At 40.6% G+C, this 25,051-nt stretch overlaps 1 protein-coding gene and 2 pseudogenes across 2 annotated transcripts; 1 reads left to right on the forward strand and 2 right to left on the reverse strand.

The window, feature by feature from the left end:
* Positions 1-5,053: 5,053 nt before the first annotated feature.
* On the reverse strand, positions 5,054-9,316 carry Tm4sf19 (transmembrane 4 L six family member 19). Of its 2 annotated transcripts, XM_026396330.2 has the most exons (4): positions 9,116-9,316; positions 7,950-8,027; positions 5,789-5,958; positions 5,054-5,234 (listed from the first exon to the last, which is right to left on the reverse strand). In XM_026396330.2, exons 1-4 carry the CDS (start codon positions 9,314-9,316, stop codon positions 5,054-5,056), a joined length of 630 nt encoding a protein of 209 aa, XP_026252115.2. The 2 variants fall into 2 exon arrangements, with proteins under 2 accessions (XP_026252115.2, XP_026252123.2); XM_026396338.2 differs by lacking the exon at positions 7,950-8,027.
* Positions 9,317-10,831: 1,515 nt separating this feature from the next.
* On the forward strand, positions 10,832-16,951 carry LOC113187543 (U6 snRNA-associated Sm-like protein LSm5 pseudogene; annotated as a pseudogene).
* Positions 16,952-18,957: 2,006 nt separating this feature from the next.
* Positions 18,958-20,638, reverse strand: LOC113187551 (CDGSH iron-sulfur domain-containing protein 1-like; annotated as a pseudogene).
* Positions 20,639-25,051: the final 4,413 nt, after the last annotated feature.

Raw genomic sequence — 25,051 nt, forward strand, 5'->3', positions numbered from 1 at the left:
GTCGTTTACCAACAAAGACACAATCTTAGGAAATACACAAGGAACCTGACATTCACAGAGGTTAGGAATCATAACCAAGGATACTCAGCTAGGAGAGCAGCCAGGCTCTGATTAGAACCAAGAGTCGTCAGGAGCTGGGCGCTGAGGCAGGAGGATGGCGAGTTCAAAACCAGCCTCAGCAACTGAGACCCTGTCTCAAAATGAAAAATAAAAAGGGCTGGAGATGTGGCTCGTTAAGCACCCCTGGGTTCAATCCCTGGTGCCAAAAAAAAAAAAAAAAAAGTCTTCAAACCGCAGTCTTTGGACAAAACCCATCCTTCCTCCCATCCTTCCTTCTGTTTTTGTTCTCCTTATGAGCTAAGAACAGGAATTATATATGTAGAGATTTTTAATCATATATGTAGAGAGTCATGAAAAATATAGGGATTTAAAACGTCAGTGCCCATAAAGTTTTATTGGAATGCGTTTACATCTTGTCTATTGCTACTTTTGTCCCATAAAGGCAGAATTGAATAGTGCATCAAAGACCATATTGCCTTCAAAACCTAAAATATTATCTTGCCCCTTATAGAAAAAGTGCAAAGCACCACTTGAAACCATAATCACCAGCCTGCAGTTCTTAGCCAGCTTGCATTTCTTACCTGTGTTACTGCAAAAGTCAGAAAAGAGCAGATTTTAGGAGGTATTTCTTACCATTTTTTTTTCATTCTTTGCTTTTAAGCACCAGTTTTTGTTCCTGTTTTAGAATGCTGTAGGTCTTGGCCTCTGCCCATTATCAATCCAGACTTCCTTTGGTAACCTTTAACCTTGACTATGTTAACAAGTTCCAAAACTTGCTTCTATACAATGCAAAAAGGGTAGGGCCAAATAAAACTGTCTTTGCAAATTCCAGTACAGACAACTAATTTTACTATTCCAGGATTTGGTTTACAAAGTGCCTTATTGAAATTGTTGCTTAGATTGGTCTCCCTGATTCCAATAAACTCTCACCAACTTCACCTTCCCATTCCACCCTTCACACTACCTCAGAGTGACACTGCTTGGCTTGAAATTGTTTGATGGCTTTTTATGGCTATCTCCTGTGCACATATACTTCTTTGCTTCATGATCTGAACTGGTTTATTGAGCCTTCCTTCTGCTGACCAATGTCAACACTGCTCTAATCCATGATTGTAGTTCCCCAGGAAGCTTGCTGTGCCTCATCCATTGCCGGGAGCAATGGACTAAGCTAATTATTACTAAAACAAAGTGTCATTTTCTATAACTACACTACATTAATGCCATCTAATGTTCAGACTCACTGAAGGATCTCCAGTTGTCCCAGTTGTTTCTTGTAGAATTCAGTTCATGAGCATGTGTTACATGGAGTTGTCTTATTTTTTTATTCTTTGAACCACATCACTGGGCATTATGTCTATGAGAAATGCCCTTTGATCTCCAAATACCTGAGTCCAGACAGAGAGCTGAGAACACCTATTCCAAAGATGAGTCTACTTTCTCTGAGCAAGAATATGAACAAGGAAACATCCTCTCCATTCCAAGATGATATTCATAAAGGCATATGCCAGGTAAGAGACAGATTTTCTTCTTAAAATGTTTACTTAGTGCCTGATGAATAGATCTGTATCAGCCCCTCTACCTAACACCCTGGTTGGACATCAAGCCAGGATGTGGCTTTGTTTGTGAAAGAGGGGAAAAAAAAGATGCTGCAGTCATATTCCAATGATGAGGTGGTCCTGGGTTGTGTATACAAGGAAGGGGATGCAGACCTTCTGGAATCCCATAGAGGACAGCCAACAGCCAGGTGTGGAGGGGCAGTTGGCCCATGGTAGAATGAATGCAGAACTCCTCTCATTTCTTCATTTCCTCTCCAAGGCTCCTTTCCCCCACCCCCACCCCATTTCAGGCCCCTGAATTGAACTGTGAAAAGAGAACATAAGTGAGCTGTCAGGGCCACACAATGGGATTGCACTTCAGAATTACAGAAGTAGGTGTTGGGGTTGTAGCTCAGTGGTAGAGTACTTGCCTAGCATGTGTGAGGCACTGGATTTGATCCTCAGCACCACATAAAAATAAATAAATAAAATAAAGGTATTGTGTCCATCTACAACTGAAAAAAAGAAAAGAAAAAAAAGAATCACAGAAGTATCCATTAGCTCCACCTCCTCCAAATTCCCATCTTTGATCTTGATCTCCGAAGCTCTGGGAGTGTCAGCACCCAGAAATAGGAAGATCCACCGTGCGTATGCACAACTGAAGAAGAGGACGATTGGCTCAGCCAAGGCAGAGGTTGAAGACATTGTCCTTTGAAGCTCTATCAGGTTGTACAGATAACATCAGTCTGAAGTTCCTGAAAGGATGCAAGCAAGAAGGAATCAACCATCCACTGTGAACTGTGTTGTTAATGACTAAGGTCTCTCATCTTGGGGCCCTGCTGAGCCACCCAAGTAGGGCTAAGACAGGTTGAGAATTATGAATCTGATGTGGCTGTGAGGATGCATGCATCTCTGTGTGTGTGCTTAATATATCTAAAATTCAATATATATATATATTTGCAGTACTGAGAATTGAACCCAGGACTTTGTACATACTAAGTACATACTCTACCACCATCACCAGCCCTTAGTCATCTTTAAAATCTCCATTAATTGGGGCTGGGGTTGTGGCTCAGCAGTAAAGTGCTCACCTAGGACGGTGAGGCCCTGGGTTCAATCCTCAGCACCACATATAAATAAATAAAATAAAGGTATTTTTTAAAAATCTCCATTAATTGTATGAAGGTATTAGTACACAATGGATCAAGCACATTCCAGCCACAACCCTGAAACTAAATCAGCCAACAGAGAAATGTGAGACTAACACAGCAGGACTCCTTGGATGTCATATGGGATATGATGTGGTGTCTGGTTTTCAGGACTCTCTGCCAGCTCAAGAGCAGTGCCTCCTTTTGTCCTTGACAATTCTGTCTGTCCATCTTTACCATCCAAGGCAGGCCTCCCATCCCCACCCAGAAAGGAGAGGGTGAAAGGGTGTTTTGAGGGACCTGACTCCTACAAGCTCTGCTAGTTTGACTGTTGCATAACAGGACCATGCTCCTGAGCCCTGGGAACAGAGGAACCACTGTGTTCTGGAGGCCTCTGCTGCTTCCATCTCTCTTCACTGACCTGGGACAATGTGGGAATGGAGCAGGATCAATCCTAAAGTGGGAGGGCAGGAGGTCCTGTGACTTCTAGTTTCTCATAAAAGCAACTATGATCTCACAGTTCTCACCACACCAGCCTTGGTCTCCCCTGCATGCTTCTGAGCAAGTCATTCCCTCTCCTGGGGCAACCCTCCCTCCCTTTTTTACTGGACCAACTTGAAAGAATCATCTCAGATGCACCCAAAGCCTTCCTTGATCTCTCCCCAAAGTTCCTACCATTTCTCTTGCATCCTGAGTTGAACTCTGATGTAGTCTTTGCCATATAATGTTCAAATTATTGATAAACTTGTTTCCCTAACCTGATCATGAGCTTTTCAGGAGCAGGGCAGGGTCCAAGGGCAAGGACCATATCTTGGTCACCTTTAGATCAGATTTGCACCATGTGTGGCAGTGCCAAGCACATAGTGGGTACTCAATATATACTCTCTGTAGAACTCAACACTGTAATGAAAAGGAGACTGATGTATTAGTCTGCTAGTGCCGCCATAACCTCAGCACCATAGAGTGGGTGGCTTAAATAACAGAAATGTCTCTTTTTTTTTTTTTTAAAGAGAGAGAATTTTTAATATTTATTTTTTAGTTCTCGGCGGACACAACATCTTTGTTGGTATGTGGTGCTGAGGATCGAACCGGGCCGCACGAACGCCAGGCGAGCGCGCTACCACTTGAGCCACATCCCCAGCCCCAGAAATGTCTCTTCTCGAAGTTCTGAAGCCTAGAAGTTTCAAGATCTAGGTGATAGCAGATATGATTTCTATGAAGGCCTCTCTCTCTCTGGATTGCAGATGAATGCCTTCTTGCTGTCATATATGGCTTTTTTCTCTTTTTTATTATTTTTTTTTAGTTATACATGGACACAATATCTTTATTTTGTTTATTTATTTTTATGTGGTGCTGAGGATCAAACCCAGTGCCTCATATGTGTGAGGCAAGCACTCTGCCACTGAGCCACAACCCCAGCCCCTCATATGGCCTTTTTCTTTGTGTTCACAAAAGAGAGAGAGAAAGAGATCTCTTCCTCTTATAAGGACATTAGTCCTCTTGGAACAGGGTCCCACTTTTTTGGGGGGTGAGTACTGGGGCTTGACTCAGGGGCACTCAACCACTGATCCAATCCCCAGCCCTATTTTTGTATTTTATTTGGAGACAGGATCTCACTGAGTTGCTTAGTGCCTCACTTTTTGCTGAGGTTGGCTTTGAACTCAAGATTCTCCTGCCTCAGCCTCCTGAGCCAAGCAGCTGGGATTACAGGTAGGTGCCACCACTTCCTGCTAGGGTTCTACTTTTATGATCATTTAACCTTAATTATCATGTTAAAAGCCCATCTCCAATGTAGTCACTTTGGGGATAAAGACTTCAACTTAGGAATTTGGGGGAAATAATTCAGTCAAAAACAACTGATGAACTAGAGTTTAGAAGATAAAAGGTCAGGTGCTGACTGCACCTTAACCTAACTTGTGTGCTTTTGGGTAAATAAGTTTGTTATTCTCTGGGAGCCTTGACTTCTCTATCTGAAACATGTGACCAAATTTTATGGGGTTGTTGAGAGGCTGAAATTATATCATGCTGGAGGACATTTTATGGTCAATATAACATCACAACATATACATTATATGTTTCTATCCAACAGTAATGACTTAGTTATTCCTTCCTTTACTGTATCATCTTAAAGTATACTATGGGATTTTAAATGCATTATATCATTCTTCCTATATGCAAGGATTATTGTTGATATCATTATTACAGGAATACTTAAAAGGGAAGTTTGCTTATAATTCATACCTACTACTTTCAGAAAGGGGTCAGGGCAGCTTATGATAAAATCACCAGTGCATGAAAGAGTGTTACCTGTCACTTCTCACACAGGCTGCAAAACAGGCCAAGGAAGCTGTTGATGAAATGAATGACCACCAGGAGAAGTTGGAAGAGACTGATGCACAGAAGTGTGGAGAAGAAGGACACGTGCCAAACGACAGCATTAGAGGGCTCCCGACAGACAGAGTTCCAGAGAGAATGGTCATATAAATAATTCCTACCCAAAAAATAAAAATAAAGGGGTCAGGAGTAGGGGAATAAGTATATCTAAAAATGCAATCCCAATAGAAATCTGAGACCTCGCCTGGCTCAGGTCACAGGATTGGATTTGCTAAGGTGACTTTTACTATAGCACTTAAATTTCTGAGTATCAGAGTAAGGAGATGCTAGAATGTGTGAACAAAATGAGGTTTTGTTTGTTTACCAGGGATTGAACCGAGGGGTACTTAGTCACTGAGCCACATTCGCAGCCCTTTTTTATATTTTATTTAAAGACAAGGTCTTGCTGAGTTGCTTAGGGCCCCGCTAAATTTCTGAGGCTAGCTTTTAACTTGTGATCCTCCTGCCTCAGCCTCTCAAGCTGCTGTGATTACAGGCATGCACCACCATGCCCAATCAAAACTGAGTTTGTAACATAGTCCATTCCATCTCTGTGTTATTCTCCCCCCCTCCCTCTCCCCAACCAACCCCCCCCCCCCGTCTCTCTCTCTCTCTCTCTCTCTCTCTCTCTCTCTCTCTCGGAAAAGACTTCAAATACACAACTCTATTTACCTGTTATGCATGTCTTTGAATGGGTAGCCATATTTCCAAGTTTGTGTCTGATTGAAGAATGAGACATCAAACATGCAAAAAGGACCATCTTTCAGGGCTACTCCAGAAGTGATAAAGCAAATCAAGGCTCCAAGCAAAGCCAGGCCACTTGAAAACAGAGCAGTGAGCAACTGTAGAAGGAGGGAGCAAATAGAGTTGACACAGCAACATGGCTAGGTGGTTTTAGGGGTGAACTGGTGAACTGGACAAGTCTAACTTATCTGGTGTTTGGTCTTTCTCCCATCCTATCACAGGGGGATAATTCTACCCATGACACCTCTTTAGAAGCATGACCAAGATGAGGTGGATGGTGAGGGGTCCCTGGGTAGAGTTAGGAAGAGAGAGGGGAGAAAGGCCCCCCCCCAAAAAAAAACATAGTCACTTGGATTTGGGTCTCCCTGACTCCACTGGCTATTTGGAGCCTTTGGTATTGGCATAAAATCCTTTGTACACAGAACTGGGTATGGAGGCACCTGCCTAAAATCCCAGCAACTCAGGAAGCTTAGGGCAGGAGGATTGAAAGTTTCAGGTTAACCTCAGCAAATTAGTGAGAACCTGTCTCAAAATTTAAAAATAAAAAGGCTAAGGATATAGCTCAGTGATAGAGAGCCCCTGGATTCAGTTCTCAATACTGAACATTTTGTACTCAGACTATAGTCATTTGGCCTCTGGGTTAAAGGGGCAGACTGGTCATTGCATGCCCACTTCTTGTAACAGTGGTCTACTTTATGCTTTGAATAAAACAGTGGTCCACTTTATGCTGATCTGCCACTGCAACTTATTTTTAAAGCAAACATGTTTTTTTCTCTTCCTCTCTCACTTCTTCTCCCTAATCTCTCTCACTTTCTCATCTCAGGGGAAACAGGATTATATTTCTTCCCCATCCTAGACAGAGTTATTTGTCCTTGAGCCCTCTCCTATCATAGGAATATAAGTAATCCAGACTTTGGGAATGTCATCAGCAGATCTCAGAAATGACTACCTCCCAAATTAACAAGTGAATTACAACTCCAACAGAGAACATATGGAATGTGGCCTTGGAATCACCTCTTCAAAAGCCACCCCCCCACACACACAAATTGCTGCTGATGGGCAGAATCACAGCCTCTGGACAGGAGTTCCCTGTGTTTCTCCTGTGCTAAAAGAGCAATAAAACTTCTTTTTCCTTTTTCTCAAAACCATGTCCTTATTATTGGATTGGCATCAGAGACAAGGACTGAGCTTTTCATAACAGTACTTACAAACTCAGGATGAATTAGTCTGATGTAAACAGAGGGCAAGTTTTCTCAAAGTGTGGTCTCTGAATTTGTTTGCAATCAAAATCTGGGGATGAGGGTTCAGTAGTCTGTGTTTTAACAGGCCCAGCAGAAGGTTTTTCTTTTTTTTTTTTTTCCCCAGTGCTGGGGATGGAAGCAAGGGCCTCCTACATGCCAGGCAAGCATTCTACCACTGAGCTACATCCCCAGGTCCCCAGCAGAGAATTTTGATGTAAATTCAAGGTTAAGAACTACTTGCCTATCACAAAGCCAGATATGACTGAGAACAGATGGTGAATAAAATGCCTAGGTCTTTATATTTATTTCTTTAACATAACTGAATCAGTGGGATCCCAATATGTAGACTGCAGGTATCAAGAGCAGGGTGCAAGATTATAGGCCTCTGTATTAGAATCTAGTGATTTGATAATCTCTAGACAACCTTCCAGTTCTAAGAAAATAACACAGAGTTAGATGAATAGATGTACACCTACCACTGTAGCAGTCAAGTGTTCTACCACTAAGCTACATCCCCATCTCTAAGAAAACAGGAAACTTTCTGTCAAAGTATACAATGTATAGAACTCATGTCCATATTGTTCAATAGGCTAAAGAAAATTACAGTTTCTCACATTGCTACCTACATTTGTGGTTCATTAAGCACTTACTTCCTTGACTTGATTGACTCAATTTTACAGATGAGGACCAGGGGCTGGAAGGGTCAGACAACTGTACCCAAGAGCTTAGAATTATGAAGGACCTGATTTAAAGCTTCAAGACTGAAATTGCCCCTTGACTACTCTGCTTTCAGAGTAAGAGAATATGGGAACATTCCAGGTATCAGAAGAATGAAATCCAGTGCTTACACTTAGACAGGGTACACTTTTACTGAAACAGCAATATCTCCATCCCATCACAGAGATGAGGGTAGCTGCAGTGAGTACCTGGAGAGAGGAAAAGAATGTTAAGAAGAGACTGGGTAATTTACATCTCTGCTTCTAGCTGCTGCCTACAGCCATTGAAATTGACCACACAATTGAGGGCTGGCCACTTCACAACAGCTCAATTGTCCTATTGGCTGATTGTCCAGACCCAGTTTGGGATGACTGTCCTGATCTTATGTTATGTGAATACTAATGTTCACAATAGCTTGCCTGGATCCAAACTAAAATCCAGCAACCCTTAACAAGTCCCGGTATCCCTTGTAGTGTCTATGGGCCCCGAGACCAGCTTTTTGAAACAAGTTTGTTGTACTTTTTTCCCCCAAGAATCAAAACATTCCTCCCCCTCTAAGACAGAGACCACACATAGGGAAAAAGGGCTAACAAACACCTGGACCTTAACTCATGGCCTGACAGCCATTAAAAGATAGTACAAGTTTTTCCCTCTGCTCTCCCACATTTATCCCCCACCAAAAAACAAAACAGCAACAACAACAACAAAAAATCTTATCAGCTTCAGAGACCAAGTACATCATTAGGGCCAGGAAGCTCTTGCCATGACTCCCCAAGGACAAATGACATAAAGGATAAAAACTGTTGTGAAGCCACCAGAACAAATTCCCAGGGCCCTTAACTTGTAACTGGCCATGATTTGTGTTCTCTTCTATTTTCCACCAATGTGTTCTCTGAACAGCTATTGCAGTTCATCCTTATCACAAGACAGAATGGGATACAGAATGTGGCATCCTCAGAATCATAGTGCCCACATAGGAAAATAAAAACGCACCTTTGAAATGTACTTAAAGACAATGAAGATTCCTAAACCTTCTCTCCCCCCTTGCAAACAGCCCTTTCACATGAATAAAACTCTTTCCCTTTGTTCTGAGGCCAGCCTGACACTCTACTGTAGGGGCTGTCTCCCTTCTCTTAAGAGAAGCCCTAATTGGAAAAAAAAAGAAGCCCTAATAAAAGCTTTGACTATATGTTATCTCACTGACTTGTGTTCCTGTGTTTGTCATCGCCACCACCTTCCAATTCCACCCCTGGGGGATGTTTGGGGAATGCACACTCAGGGAACCGCAGGCACTTACCATGAGACCTCCTCCCCAAAGCCCAGAGCCCAGCATGGCATGCCTGCCAATGAGACCCCTCAGCAGATAGGTCACATCCCAATTAGGAAAGAGGAGTGCCACGTTGGCCCCAGCTGCAAACAGGGCTGCAGTCCCGAGGCTTAGCCCCAGGATGCGGGAACAGGTCCTTGAGCATGCCATCGTGCAGGAAGGGGACAGCATCCTGGAACTGATGGAAAGAGAATCACAATGGAGCACAAGGTAGAGGAACCCTCAGAGAATGTGGTGAGGCAAAGAAAATAGAGTGCCAGGGTCAGTCAAGGAGAGATGAGAAATTTCCTTAAACACTCTTTCCTTTATAATTCTTCCCTAATGAATAGGATTTAATTGCTCCATTTTCTGCCAACTCCTACTTACACAAATACACACATTCCACGTTCCATCATATTTTGTTTGCTTTGCCTGTATCACACCCAGTGATTATTTCTACTTGATAAAGAAAAATGCATTTTTAAAAGTGTCACCATACCTTGTCTTAGCACTTTTTTTTTTTTTTTTTTTTTGTACTGCGGATTGAACCCAGAGGCATTTTACCACTAGGCCACATCCCCAGCCTTTTTTAAAATTTTTTATTATATTTATAATCCTTCTTAGACTCCCAAGTTGCTAGGATTACAGGCATGTGCCACCACACCCAGCTTGTCTTAGCACTTTTGTTCAATATTATAGAAGAAGTCCAATCTGGTACAATAAGAAAATAATAGAAGCAAAATCTGTACCAATAGGATGGGGCCGGGTTTGTAGCTCAGTGGTAGAGTGCTCGCCTACCATAATGAGGCACTGGGTTCAATCCTCAGCACCACATAAATGTAAAATAAAGATATCGTGTCAATTTTAAAACTAAAAAAAATAAATATTTAAAAAATATACACCAATAGGAAAGAAAGAAATAGCATTGCCATTATTCACAAATAATATGATCACACATACAGAAAAATCCCAAGCAAGCTACCAAAAACTAGTTCCTAGAACTAATGGGGAATTTATCAAGGTCATAAAATAAAAGATTAATATTCTATTGTATTTCTATATACAAGCAAGGACATATTGAAATTTAAAAGATATAATAATAATAGCATTAAACATAAGTACTTTATAAGTTTAACAAAATATCTGCAAGATACATATACTCAGAATTGCCAAGAAAAATTAAGGAATACCTAAATAAGTGGAGGAACATACCATGTTCATGGATCCAAAGACTCAATATCATTGACAAGTTAATTTTCACTAAATTGATGCTTAGATTCAAACAGGCAAAATCCTAGTAGAATTTTGTTATAGAAATTGACAAGCTATAACTGGGTTTGTAGCTCAGTGGTTGAGTGCTTGCCTTGCACGTGTGAGGCATTGGATTTGATCCTCAGCACCACATAAAATAAATAAATAAATAAAACAAAAGATATTTTTAAAAACTAATGAAAAAAATCGACAAGCTAAACCCAAATTAGATAACAATACAAAGGACTTAGGTTAACTGATACAATTTTGAAAAAGAACAAATTTGGAGAACTCATACCATGTGATTTCAAGTCTTAACATGTGATTTCAAGACTTAATATGGCACTAGCCAATTGTGGCTTAGCAAAGCCAGTTAATACTATTACTAGCCTGTGACAGTGGCTTCCCCTAGAGCCTGTAGACAAGGGTATTATAGGATCAGAAATTAACATTGTAATGAAGAATGATAAGAAATTGTTGTTATGTTCTTAGATTTGATGACTTTGTCAATATGGTGCTGGAAAATATCACTGAGTTTGAAATCACACCAGAAGGAAGAAGGATAATTAAACCAGATCAGATTTTGCTAAATGTAATAATGCTGGTTCCTGGAGGAAAAGGACCTGAAGTAACAAACACATTTTCTTGACTTATGCTAGATTTTATTTTGTTTTAGAATGGCAACAAAACAGAATTTAAAAATTTTAAAAATCTTTTAAATTTTAGTTTCTCTAAAGCTAAGTTTCCCATTAAAGGAATATACTTTTAGGATGTATGACCACTTTTTAAATTAAATCATGATTGCCTTGGGAAAAGAAAAAGGAGTGTGTGTTTGTTGGTATGGGGACTGACCCAAGGGTGCTTTGCCACTGAGCTACATCGAAAGCTCTTTTTATTTTTTATTTTAGGACAGGGTCTCACTAAGTTGCTTAGGACCTCACTAAATTGCTAAGGCTGGCCTCCAATTTGCAATCCTTCTGCCTCAGCTTGCCAAGCCACTAGGATTATAGGTGTGCATCACTACATCTGGGAGGAGTTCATTTTTTGAAAACCAAAAACTTAAGATGGTTTTTGTTAACTGTTAGGAAAAAAAAGACTTATTATAAAGCTATAATAATTAAAATTCATGACATAAAGAAAGGTATATAGATTACTGGAACAGACTAAAGAGTACAGAAATAGACCTCCACAATATTATAAATGATTTTTTGAAAGGATGATAAAACAGTGGGAAAAGGATAGTCTCTTCAACAAATGATGCTGGATCAATACATAAACAAACAAAAAAATCCTGTATCAAAGATATTTAGATAAGGGATGTGGCTCAGTGGTTAAGCGTCCCTGGGTTCAATCCTGGGTACCTTCCTCTCATCTCTTCCCCCCACCCCACCTCTCATCTCTTCCCCCCACCCCCGAAAAAAAAGAAGAAAGAAAGAAAGGAAAGGAAAAGCTGGGTGTGGTGGCAGGTACCTGTAGTCCCAGCTACTTGGGAAAATGAAACAGGAGATTGCTTGAACCCAGGAGTTTGAGGCCCCCATCTCAAACACACACACACACACACACACACACACACACACACACACACAACTACTATGCAACCACTGGAATTGTTACAATTAAAAAGTTTGGCTCCACAAGTGTCAGTGAGGGAGTGAAGAACTAGAATTCTCATACATTGCTGATAAAAATGCAAATATATCACTTTGGAAAATAGCTTCACAGTTTCTTATAAAGTTAAACGCTTACTTATTGAATAAGCCAGTAATTCTACCTCTTCATGTTTACCCAAGAGAGGATGTGAGGGTGATCTGGCTGCTATATCTATCACCTCATTCACTGCCAGGTTGATTCTGCTGATTCTAGCTGGCTAGGCGGTGTCCCCTTCCTCCCTCACCACTCCATGTGCATCCTTCTGGAAGAACCATTCTTTGGTCAAAGGTATATGAGTAGCTGCACTCCCCTGCTACAGCCTCCAAAGAAGCTCTCAAGAGAAATGAAAGAACATGTCCATATAAACAACAGTACTTGAATGTCCATATCAGCTTTATGCATAATAACTAAAAATCAAAAATATGCAGACAACCCACATGTCCATCAACAGATGGACAAATGGAGAAACAAGATGTGGTACGTTCATACTATGGAATATCATTCATTCAGGAAAAGAAAGTTCTGTATCTATGCTGCAACATGTATGGAACTTGAAAACATGCTGAATGAAATAAGCCTACAAGAAACATAATATATGACTCTACATATATATGAAATATCCAAAATTATCAAATTCATAAAGACAAAAGTAGATTAGAGGTAACCAGGGTCTGGGGAGAAGGAGTGTGAATTACTTTTTAATAGTTAGAATTTAGCAGTTTATTGTTGGGTTAAAAAAAGTTTTGGAAATAGCTAATAATGATGTTGAAGAACATTGCAAAGGTAATTAAATTGTGTCACTTAAAATGACAAATTTTAATGTTATATATTTTACCATGATAAAAAAAATCACTTTAAAAATAGCCCAAATATGCATCAATAGATGAATAGAAAAATTTTGTTGTATCCATACAGTGGAGTGCTAGTACTAGGTGATAAGAATGAATAAACTATTGCTACACAGGAGCATTATGTTAAGTGAAAAGAACCAGAGACAAAAGACTACTCATGATATGACTCTATTTATGTGAAATTCTAACAATGGCAAAACTAGTAACAGAAAGCAGATCAGAGGTTGCCTGGAGCCAAGAGGATTAATATAGGAGTGTAAAGAAACTTTTTTTCCCAACTATTCTGGGGATTGAACCCAGGGTGCTCTATCCTGAGCCACATTATTAGCCCTTAGTATGACAGGGTCTCATTAAGTTGCTGAGACTGGCCTCAAACTTGTAATCTTCCTGCCTCAGCCTCTGGAGTTACAGGGATTACAGCCATGCACCACTATACCTGGAGAAAATACATATATTTAGGATATAGATTTAGAGGCTTGCTCTTCTCTCTCTCTCTCTCTCTCTCTCTCTCTCTCTCTCTTTCTTTCTCTCTCTCTCTCTCTCTATATATATATATATACACACACACACACACACACACACACACATATAGACAGATAGATAGATATAGATATATAGGTATATATAGGTATATAGATATATAGATGTATAGAGACATAGAGATATCTCTCTCTATATATATATGTCATATATATATATATATATATACACCTTTATATATATATATATTTTTTCTAATTACAAAGGATTAAACATAATGTATAAAATATATTTGTACTTGTAGCTTGAATGGGGGTAATTAAACAAAAAGACAGGGACCACCACAGGAACAGAAGATTAATATACCTGATACCTTAGCTGGAAAAACACTGAAACCTTAAACCTCTGATCTTTCATTCCTTATTAATTGGCATTTTTTTATCTTTTCTTCTTCTCTCCTATATTCTTCAATAACTTTAGCACAGGGACCAGGATGACCATAAGATCAGGGTTCACCATAAAACCCAGAATATTGGTATATAGCATTTCCAAGAAAAAAAATGAAATAACTACTGATCCATATCTTCCACAAGAAATTCCTTGAAAAAATGTCACACTCAGGACCAGTGAGAAACATCATATCCTGATAAAAAGCTAGCCCCTTCTTCTGTTTAAGGAATAGCTTTGTCCCCTCTCAATCAGTGCTGACACCCCAGTTAAAGCCTTGCCTGTATATGCTTACAGCACTCAGCTTGGTCTTGTTGCTATCCTTTCCACACAGAAAGATCACATCTCTTGTAGCAACACTGATATAAATATAACCAATTCGTGCCCCCTTCCGTACTAGGATTTGAATCCACGGGCTACCACAGGGCTATATCCCCAATCTTTTTTATTTTTATTTTAAGTTGCCCAGGCTGGCCTTAAACTAGCAAACCTCCTGTCTCAGTCTCCTGAGTTGCAGGGATTACAGGTGAGCCCCACCACACCTGGCTAAATATAACCAATTTTTAAAAATAGGTCATTACCAATAATACCCCTCAAGCCCCAATTGTGCCCTCTCCAATCTACTATCTTCCTGGACTCCTTCCTAGGAATAACTATCCTAAACTTTTTTTCACTACTTTTTAAAGTCAATTTTACAATTTATAATCTCATTTTTAAAAAATTGTAATTAGCCTAATGTTTTCTTTTTGTCCAAACAACAGTTTATGTAAAAAGTCTGGTGCCAGGCAACCATTAAGCAGGCCATTGTGTTTGGGGTATGCTGTGCTCTCTTCTCTGCCACCCTAATCCCCACAGTCCTTGGTGACCTTTGCTCCCCCTAATCTGAGACTCATCTCTTACCCTTCCCCCCAAAAAGGAGTTTCCTCCTGTAACTTTCCGCTTTTGTCCTGATGAGTTACCTTTCCTGCCCACCCCCTCCATGGGATATTAGCTTCTAATGGATGTCTCTCACAGTGAGTGAAAAATTTTGTCCCCTATGAAAGGAAGTTTAAGTCTTGGCAGAGGGGAGAGGCACACTGGGGGAGCAGGGGATAGATATAAAGAAACAGTAGTCCCTACCCTAGGAGTAAAGGGGCCTGGAGGGAAGGGTAGGGGGCAGGAGTTAGGAAGGATGGTGTCTCTTCCCCTCAGCCCCCCCAGCTGGCCATTGGCTGGAAGTCCTGAAGTCAGTTTCCTTGCACCAGAAGCCACCTCCTCAGTTACTATCAGAGTGTGTCCTAGTCCTAGTGTTTCCTTCAGATCTGGGAAGCCTCCCTCCCCAGACTGTCCTGTCATTGAGTACAGAGCTCTCCGTGAGTTTCCATGTTAAAGAAAATTAACCATTGAGGGTATTAACAAGTAATGACATTAATCGGTTGCCCTGACCAATGACTGATTTTGTCGGGGTCCTCAGTAAGGATTGGTGCACAGTTGGCCTTTCAGTCATGCGCTGTGGACCCCAAGCCCAGGAGGTGCTTTTAGTCAAGAGTACCTTCAGCACTTTCTAACCACACCAGCTCTGAATGAGGCCCATCTAGACATCGAGTAACAAAATCACCCTGAGAACCCCTCCTGTGGCAAATTTTCCTATTAGGAAAGTCATAAGGGGGAAACTAAAAATGATGGATACCCAAAGGGAAAACTAAAGATAAGGAGTGTGGCCTCTTGAATGAGTGGAATTCAGAGATCCCTGGCTGGCCTGTCCATCTGATAATAAAGTACCCGCTGTGCCTATTCCACGGGTGTAACTTAGTTTAAATTTCACTTCCCCTCCCTGATTAGACTCTTAGAAATCACATTCTGAGAAATCCTTCCAAAACTGTGAGCAGGATATTGGCAAAAAAAGTTGGCTAATTTTTGAAAAAAAAAAAATTTTGTATGGTAAAGGAAGAATTTTCCTAAAGTCCAGGATGGAGAAAGGGAAGATAGAACAAAACTGAAGATGGAAACAAGTTGTAGAATTGTCTGAGCAAGTCACAGAAGGTTCTTAAAGGATAAATATTAGGAAATATCTGTATGATTAAGAGTGGGTATAATTCAGAAGTTGTGGAATTCAGAGATCCCTGGCAAGGTCAGAGACCCCAAGGTCAAAGTTTAACATACTGATATGAAACCAGAATGTAATTTTCTATGTTCGAAGCCACAAGGTTTTCACCTTTTAACAACACTTGCAAGGAACTGGCTTAAGAGCTAAAGAGTTTGTGTTTTATCTAGACAACTAGAGACAGGGTCTCGCTGAGTTGTTTAGGGCCTTGCTAAGTTGTTAAGGCTGGCTTTGAACTTTTGATTCTCCTGCTTCAGGAGTGTGCCACTGCACCCAGCCCAAGCTTGGCTAATTTTTGATATCTGTAGAGACAAACAGGATCACAAGGTAAAACCTTAAAACCAGGCTGTCAGGGAGGCCCTTGCTCGAACCTAAGATTCCAGCTGGGTGAACAAATCATAGGCCCATGTTTGGGCAACAACTAAGTGATCAGCTAAATCACAAGGAGGAAGAGACTGCAAATTCTGTGTGTCTGTTTCCCTCACTCCTATCTAGCTAGCCCTTTCTTTCATTCATTCATCAGTCTGGTATTTACCAAGTGACCACTATCTGCAGACTCTGTGGTAGGGGCCAGGGAGGTAATGGTGGAAAAGAGGCAGTCCATTTTCTTGAGAAACAAAGTCTAGTAGGGACTCTGACAGGACAAAAAGCAATGAGAATGAAGTGTGAAAAGGGCCAAGTAAAGGTGTGTGACATAAAAGTAATGGAAGTACACAAAGGAACATCTAACCCTAGCAGAGGCAAAGCCTCCCAGAGAAGAGCTGTTCATACTAAAACTGACTGACAATGAAGCATTAGACAGGAAAGTTATCGTAGCATTTGCAAAGGCCTGGAGTTGAGGCAGGAGAAGTGAAGTGAATTGTCCTGACTGGTACAGCTGCTCAGTGGCAGAGGGAAGGCTCACCAAGTTGGATGTTTGTGCTCGTCGTAACTGCTAGGCCCTGCTGTTCCCTGGCCTTCACTTTACAGGACCCTTCAATCTCTGCTTACCTGAATCTGCTGGCAAGAATCAGAATGGGAGAAAAAGAACCCGAGAAGGATGCCCTCTTCGAAGTAGACCTTTGATCCTGCAGCCCCAGCTAGGACTTCTGCAGGGACAGATCTGGAGTTTCTTTTTTCAAGACTCTTCCTAGGAAGGCCAGGGAAGTTCTGTATATATATGTAGAGGTCACCCAGGCATGTGTGTATATATGTGTGCCCCCGCTCCACTGCCCACAGGCCTCCGTTGAAGGAACTTCCTGTCCCTGGAGAGCCCTCTCTTCATGACCCATCCTCAGCTCATTTTCATGTGACTCCAAGGAAGGAAATCAGAGGCATGGCCTCATGAGCTCAACTGTCTTAATGAGTCACTGGATGCACCCATGGGAAATACTTCACCCTCCTGTCTTCCCCAAGTACAACACTTCTCCACACACCAGCTGCTCCTGCCTCCTGTTTTACTCCTCACAGATTTGGGGCTTATGGAAGAGTAACACTCAGCAGATCAGCACAACCTTTGCCTTATTGCTGCCCTTAATTTGCCCTCAGCCCACGGGGTGCCTGGACTAGCCTTCTAACTTTCTTGGTTCAAGGCAGAGACCACTATCCCTTCCTTTCATATCACAGTCATACCAAAGTGCTAGGAACTTTGCGCTGCTCTAAATGGAACCCACAATTTGCTTTTGACAAACTCCTGAGACAGTCTCCCCTGATTTCTTCACTCAGAGTTAGCACTTCTTTCTCTATGTTCCCATTACATTCTGTGTGGGTGTGTGCATGCGTGCAAGCATGTGTATTAGCAATTAATTCAAGGGTGCTCCCCCACTGAACTACATACCTACCTCCTTTTTATTTTTATTTATTTATTTAATTATGTATTTTTTGTAGTGCTGAGAATTGAACTCAGGGCCTTGTGCATGCAAATATTTCTTTTTTATTTTGAAATAAGGTCTGAGTTACCTAGGCCAGCCTGAAACTTGGGATCCTCATGTCTCAGCCTCCCGAATAGCTTGGACTAGAGGTGTAAGCCACCATCCCCATTTATGCCTTTTAAAATTTTTTTAAAAAATTATAATATTTTTTTTTAGCTGTTGAAAGACCTTTATTTTATTTATTTACATGGGGTCCTGAGAATTGAACCCAGTGCCTTACTCATGTCAGGCAAGTACACTACCCCTGAGCCACAGCCACAGCCCCTCAAATTATTTTGTAAAATTCTGGGAATTGAACTCAGGGCGCTTTAGCACTGAGCTACATCCCTAACCCTTTTTACTTTTTATTTTGAGACAGGGTCTTGCTAAGGTGCTGGGGAGGTCTCTCTAAGTTGCTGAGGCTGGTCTTGAACTTGGGATCCTCCAGTCTTAGCCTCCCAAGATGCTGAGATTACAGATGTGTGCCAAAACACCTGGCTTGCTCATTTTTATAAGTTATCTTTTTCTTATTGCTTTGTAGAAGTACATTGTAACTCCAGGCATAAGACTTTTGTCAGTTGGATATATTGTAAATGTTTTCTTATAGTCTATGCTTTGACTTTTCACTCTCCTAATGATGTCTTTTGAAAAAAACAAGCTAGTGACTTTAGTAAGTACCACTTATCGATTTTTTTCTTTTATGGTCAACACTTTTTGTGTCGTGTTTAAAAAATCTTTGTCTGCTTCCCATTGCATTTTTATTTGCCTGTATTTTTTACATGCCTCTTGTACCATAAATCTGAGGTTCTCATTGAGGGTGAAGTCTGTTACCTGCTCTATTTTCCCTAAATCTAGTATAGTTTATGGAACATGGTTGGAGTTTAAGAACCATTTGATTTAAGAATGAATTCATGTACTGGATAAAGAACACACAGAGATGGGCATGGTGGTGCATCTTTTTCTTTCTTTCTTTCTTTTTCTTTCTTTTTTTTTTTTTGTATAAACTAATGTGTACCATGATGATGTTTCAATAAGTAAGGTAAATGCCATTAATGTGAAAGCTGAAGTTTGCAATATATCACATCTAGAACCCAGGACAGGTGAATTAGAAGAGGTAGTCATTCTAGTTACATGATTAGGTGACATCATGACAAGCTGGTTTGTAGCATCAAAGAGGTCCGTTTAAGTTTCTTTTTTGTTGACAATCAGAGGTTCCATGTTGTCTCCAGTCTCTTCATGTTTTGTGTGAGAGCCATCACAGAATGAGAAATTTTTGGACTTCCAGCAATGGCAGTACACAATTTTATCTCCCAGCTCCTTTGATGGAATCTCAAAAGCATGCACTATCTCGGAGTTGTCTTTCTGGATGTAAAGGTTTACCATTAATTTATTTGGACAATCTTTAACATAGAATGTTTTGTAAGGTGGCTAACCGGTTGCAGCTGTCCCAATAGCAATGACAACTGATGTAATCCCTGGTTCCATCATTCACAAGTGAGTCAAGGCACAGGATGCATCCTCAGGGCACAATGGGGTTTTCTCATGAGCTGCTTCCTATGTGGGAATTTATCATATTTTATTTATTTATTTATGTATCAGGGATTGAATCAAGGGGTGTTTAACCTTTGAGTCACATCCCAAACTCATTTTTTAAAAAATTTTGAGTCAGGGTCTCACTAAGTTGCTCAGGACCTTGCTAAGTTGTTGAGGCTGGCTTTGAACTTGTGATCCTCCTGCCTTAGCCTCCCAAGCCTCTGGGATTACAGGTGTCTGCCACCAAACCCTGCTCTGTGCAAGAATTTTTATGTACACATGTATACATGTCTCAAGTTAAATCTGGTAAACAACTTTTGAAAAGTTCCAGCTACTTGGAAGGCTGAGGCAGAAAGATTCCCTGAGCCCAGGAGTTTGAGACCAGCATGGACAATATAGCAAGACCTTGACTCAAAACATATAAAATAAATAAAATAAAATAATAGTCTGTTATTATTTGATATGAGGTGTCTTCCAAAATTTCCTGTGTCAATACAGGAATAATCAGAAGTGAAATGGTTAAATTATGAGAGCTGTAACCTAATTAGTCCATCCTAGTTTGAATAGACTAACTGGTAGTAACTTTAGGCAGGTGGGATGTAGCTGTAGCAGGTGAGTCACTGGGGGCTGCCCTGGAAGGGTTAACCTTCTCTTCAGCCCCTTCCCCTGGCTTGTTCTCTCTACTTCCTCCCTGCCATGATCTGAGTATCAACCTTATACCAGGCCCAGAGCAATGGAGTGAGTCAACCATGGACTGAACCTCTGAAACTGTGAGCCATGATACACCTTTCCTCCTCTAAGATGTTCTTGTCAAATATTTTGGTCACAGTGATGAAAAACTAACACAGAGCTAGTTTTTTCATTTTCATTAAAAGAATAATAATTTAGAACTTAAATGAATTCTTTTTTTTTTTTTTTGATAGCAGGGATTGAACCCAGAAGCTCTTAACTACCAAGCCATATCCAGTCCCTACATTGAATATTTTTTTATATTTTATTTAGAGACACAGTCCCTCTGAATTACTTAGGGCCTCGCTAAATTGCTGAGCCTGGCTTTGAACTCTCAATCTTCCCGCCTCAGTCTCTCCAGTTGCTGGGATTACAGGTGTGTGCCACTGTACCTAGCCTTAAATGAGTTCTTATATCTTCTCCCCCAAATTGAATTTTAATATATATATATTTTTTAGTTGTAAATGAACATACAGTATCTTTATTTTTATGTGGTGCTGAGGATCAAACCCAGTGCCTCACACATGCAAGGCAAGCGCTTTATCACTGAGCTATTGCCCCAGCCCCCACATTGAATTTTGATAGAAGATACCAGGTTGAGGATTCACAAAGCTTTATAAAAAAACTTATTAACCTCACAAAACACACAAACTATTATATTGGACCCTTATCATAGTCCTAAAATAAGCAAAATAAGTTTTATATTAGCATCATGATGTAGATAAAAAGACAGTCCATAGGTTAGGGATGTGGCTCAGTGATAGAGTGTTTGCCTAGCATGCAAAGCACCACATTAAAAAAAAAAAAAAAAAAAAAAAGACAGTCCAGAGGAATTTGACCTGTTCAAAGTAACAGTGAGTGAAGTAAAGCTTGAGGAAAATCCTAAATCACTTTAGTCCACACTCTTTAATAGTCCCACATGTTGGTGCTTGAGACTTCCCCCCCCACACACACATCCCAGATTCCATATCTGAAGGTATTTCTTCTTGGAGGCAATATTGTGATGCTTTGGCACCTGAGAGACCTGGGTCTTAACACCTGCTATAAATACCTATTGCCGCCAAGCATGGGGGTGCATGCCTGTAATCCCAGCAGCTCAGAAGGCTGAGGCAGGAGGATCTCAAGTTCAAAGACAGCCTCAGTAAATCAGCAAGGCCTTATGTAACTCAGTGAGACCCTGTCTCTAAATAAAACACAAAAATGGCTGGGGATGTGGCTTGGTATTTAAGTGCCCCCAGGTTCAATACCCAGTACAAAACAAAATAACAACAATGGAATATCTGTTAATTGTGTGAACTTGGTAGTAATAATCTGAGCCTCAGTGTCTCATTTATAAAATAATGCCTCTCTGGGGCTGGGGATGTGGCTCAAGCGGTAGCGTGCTCGCCTGGCATGCGTGCGGCCCGGGTTCGATCCTCAGCACCACATACCAACAAAGACGTGTCCACCGAGAACTAAAAAAAAAATATTAAAAATTCTCTCTCTCTCTCTCTCTCTCTCCTCTCTCACTCTCTCTTTAAAAAAAAAATAATGCCTCTCTCACAAATTTATTTTGAGAATTAAATACAATACAAAATGCCTAGGGTGAGTTAATTCTCTCCTATTCTTAGATCTCAGATATCAAAAGGAATTTCATATGCAGTGTCTGTTAGAACATCTCATATTTAGGTAATTAGAATAATCAAATGGCTAATTGCCAGATATCACCCAGATTTTTAGACAATATCCCCCCTTTTTTTTAACAGCTGACTTTCTTGTATGGATATTAGTAAAGTGGTGCTTGTGAAACATGGGATAGTTAGAATTGGCTTTCACCCCTTAAAGTGCCAAACTTTGTGGGTGATGGGGAGTACTGGTGATGGCTCCTTAGAATCAATTTGTGACAATTAATTCAATGATTAATCTTATGAACAAGATACTTTGAACCCAGGGGCACTTAACTACTAAGCCACATCCCCAGCCCTTTTTATATTTTATTTTGAGACAGAGTTTTACCAAGTTGCTTAAGGCCTCACTAAGTTCATGAGCCTGTCTTTTTGTATTTGTGATCTCCTATCTCAGCCTCCCAAGCTGCTGGGATTACAGGCGTGCACTGCCATGCCTGGCAAGACACTTTTTTGAGAAACTGTGATAAACAGGCTTAGGAAGTAAGGCCACCACTAGGGAAAATTTCCTTTCTTCCCGGTGGTAAGGCTTATGGGAATAGAGGCCTGGTCACTGCCATGAAGGCATGAATGTGTTCTCTTAGATTTTGGTTGAATTGGAGACTAGTCGTTATGCTGTTGGTGATATATGTAGGAAAGAGCAAATGGGAATCTGAGGGTACAAATAACAAACAGGGCCAGGCGGGGAGTGGGGGGGGGGTGTTAAGTAATGATATAAAAAGCTTCCCATGACTGAAAGGCTTGGAAAAGCAGCATAAATAGATATTCCATTCTATGGGGTTTGGAGGTGCAATTTGAGTAATAAATAAAGGAAGTTGAGAAAATGGAATTCACGCAGAAGGAAAAGGGAAAATATGATATAGCTAAACAATCAGGCCAGCTGTTTTCCAGTCCCCTCCAGAGATGAGTAACTGACTAATCCTCCTTGTGGGTGGGCTCAAATTTCAACTGACACACATTCCCTTAATTGGAGGGAGAGAAAAAAGGAAGCAAAATGGTGTTGAAAGAGCTGCCATTTATACCAGTCCACTTAAGAGGAAGTTTGGTGTTTTTTCCTTTCTTTAGTACTATAAAAATATTACAAACTTCAACCCACTCAAATTAGGTTTCCAATTTTAACTTTGCACTGAAACTGTTCTTGGTCTTCAGTGACTTTGTGTATCTAGTGAACATGTCACTGTCCTTTTTACTATACCCCTAGGCAGTTTCCTGGCACTCTCCTGGCTCTGCCACCACAGTGGGATGTCTTCTCACTGGCTACACCTCCAGAGGTCTCTGATTGAGGGTGTTCCCCAGGGCTGGGCTCTGGGCCCTCTTCTTTAATAACTTTCTCCCTAGGCGACCTCATAGTATTAAACTCCATCAATCCTGCTAACAAATTCTCAGATTTATAACTCTAGTCCATCACTCCTTAAAGCTTTGGATACCCATGTCCAACTTCCTATGTGATATCTTCACTTGCCATCAGTTAACACATCTAGAATTTCTTCCCAAACTTGTTTGACCCACCCATGGTCAACACCTCAATAACGAGTTCTACCTACCTACCTGCTACAAATGTGTCATTCTTGATTTATTTTTCCTTCATATTCAATCCAACAGCAAGGCCTTTAATTTCTACTTTCAAAAGGCATCTCTTGGGCTGGGGATGTGGCTCAAGCAGTAGCGCACTCGCCTGGCATGCATGGGGCGCTGGGTTCGATCCTCAGCACTACATAAAAATAAAAAGATGTTGTGTCCACCGAAAACTAAAAAATATTAAAAAATTCTCTCTCTTAAAAAAAAAAAAAAGGCATCTCTGAGGGCCTAGGGTTGTGGCTCAGTGGTAGAATGCTTCCCTGACATGTGTGAGGCACTGGGTTTGATTCTCAGCATTGCATATATAATAAATAAAAGTTCATTGACAACTAAAAAGTACACCTCTGAAATATACATTTCATTTCAAATTATACTTTCCAGTCCATTGAACCTCTACAACAGGCGACCTCTGCTTTTCATTTTCATCACTGCAAGTTTCTCTACTCTTTTGCTTTCTTCCAATCCACTCTCCACAATTGCTCCTCAATACTCAAAAACAATATCCAAGCTCCTAATCAGGACCTAAGGCTCTGCATGGTCTGATTTTTACTCATCCTATGCCACACGTGTGCTTTTGCTCATTACATGCTACTTAGTCTTCTCTCAATCTCAAATACCCACTCTCCTACTTCATGACCTTTGAACTTTTTTTCCTATTCTTGGCACAGATCACTTTCTTTTCATCCTTCAGGTCTCAGTCTGAAAGTTAACTCCCCAACATCCAATTTAAGTAGAATTCTCTACTGGCTCCTTTTCTAGATTTTTCCCATAATATTTTAATCAAATCTGAATTTCTCATTGATGTCAACTGTATTTCTGCCTAGGAAGTTTACTCCTTGAGGGTAGGAGCTGTTTTGCTCAACACTATGTCCCATTTTTTGGCACATGGTTAAAAAGCCGGAGATGGGGTTAAGGAAATGTTCTACGAAAGGAGGCAAAAGTGATTGCTGCAGAGACTGGACCTAAGAATGTTCTACCACTAACCTCCATCCCCATTCCTTTTTATTTTGAGACAGGGTCTTGCTAAGTTGCTAAGGCTGGCTTCAAACTTAGAATCCTCCTGCCTCAGCCTCCTGAGCAGCTGAGATTACAGGTGTGTACCACTTTCTGTGGGAGCAACCCCAATTTCTATTACAGAAAAAAAAATTGTTACCTCCTGACTCTTCTACAATTTGGTAACCATTTTTCCTTCACTTATCCATAATTAGTTGTTATTGCTGGACTGAAAGATTAGATGTTTGAATTGCTCAATTCTATCGAATATAGAATCACACTTTGCTAACAATGCTAGCTAACCCACTCAATGTATTCATCAGTTCAACCACTTATGGAGTGTTTACCACAAATGTTCAACATGTTCCTAAGAATAGATTTTAAAAACCTAGTAAATATGACACTTGACAGTGGGACTATGATTTAACCTTTTTCAATAAATACTGAGTCTTAAACATGAGAATATGAGGGCAAGCTTTTGAATTACATGAAAGTAGTACTCAAAAGAGTCTTACCACACAAAAATGATACAAAAAAATACTGAAAAGTTTTTGTTTTTATTTCCAAGATCAAATATTACAACAGGACATTTACATGTATTTATAAAAAAAATGCAGCAGTTGAATTTATAGATCAGAGGTTTCCTTGAGTTTGGTCCCTCTCTCAGCACAGTGAGCTGATGTCTTCAAAAAACTTACCGTCCCCCACTCCCCTCCCTCCCCCACCCAGATGTCCCACCCACCCTCCCCAATTCAAGTTGCAGTATTAATATAAAGCAA

Source organism: Urocitellus parryii, chromosome 2, assembly GCF_045843805.1.
Source record: "Urocitellus parryii isolate mUroPar1 chromosome 2, mUroPar1.hap1, whole genome shotgun sequence".
NCBI classification, from domain to species: Eukaryota; Metazoa; Chordata; class Mammalia; order Rodentia; family Sciuridae; genus Urocitellus; species Urocitellus parryii.

What these genes read in the sequence shown, in the direction of transcription:
- Tm4sf19 (XM_026396330.2), bottom strand. Translation starts at nt 9,316, where the DNA reads ATGCTGTCCCCTTCCTGCACGATGGCATGCTCAAGGACCTGTTCCCGC. An exon ending in TTTGGGGAGGAGGTCTCATG is followed by an intron (nt 8,028 to 9,115) that starts GTAAGTGCCTGC and finishes TCCTCTCTCCAG; the next exon opens with GTACTCACTGCAGCTACCCT. An exon ending in AAAGTGTACCCTGTCTAAGT is followed by an intron (nt 5,959 to 7,949) that starts GTAAGCACTGGA and finishes CTCCTTCTACAG; the next exon opens with TTGCTCACTGCTCTGTTTTC.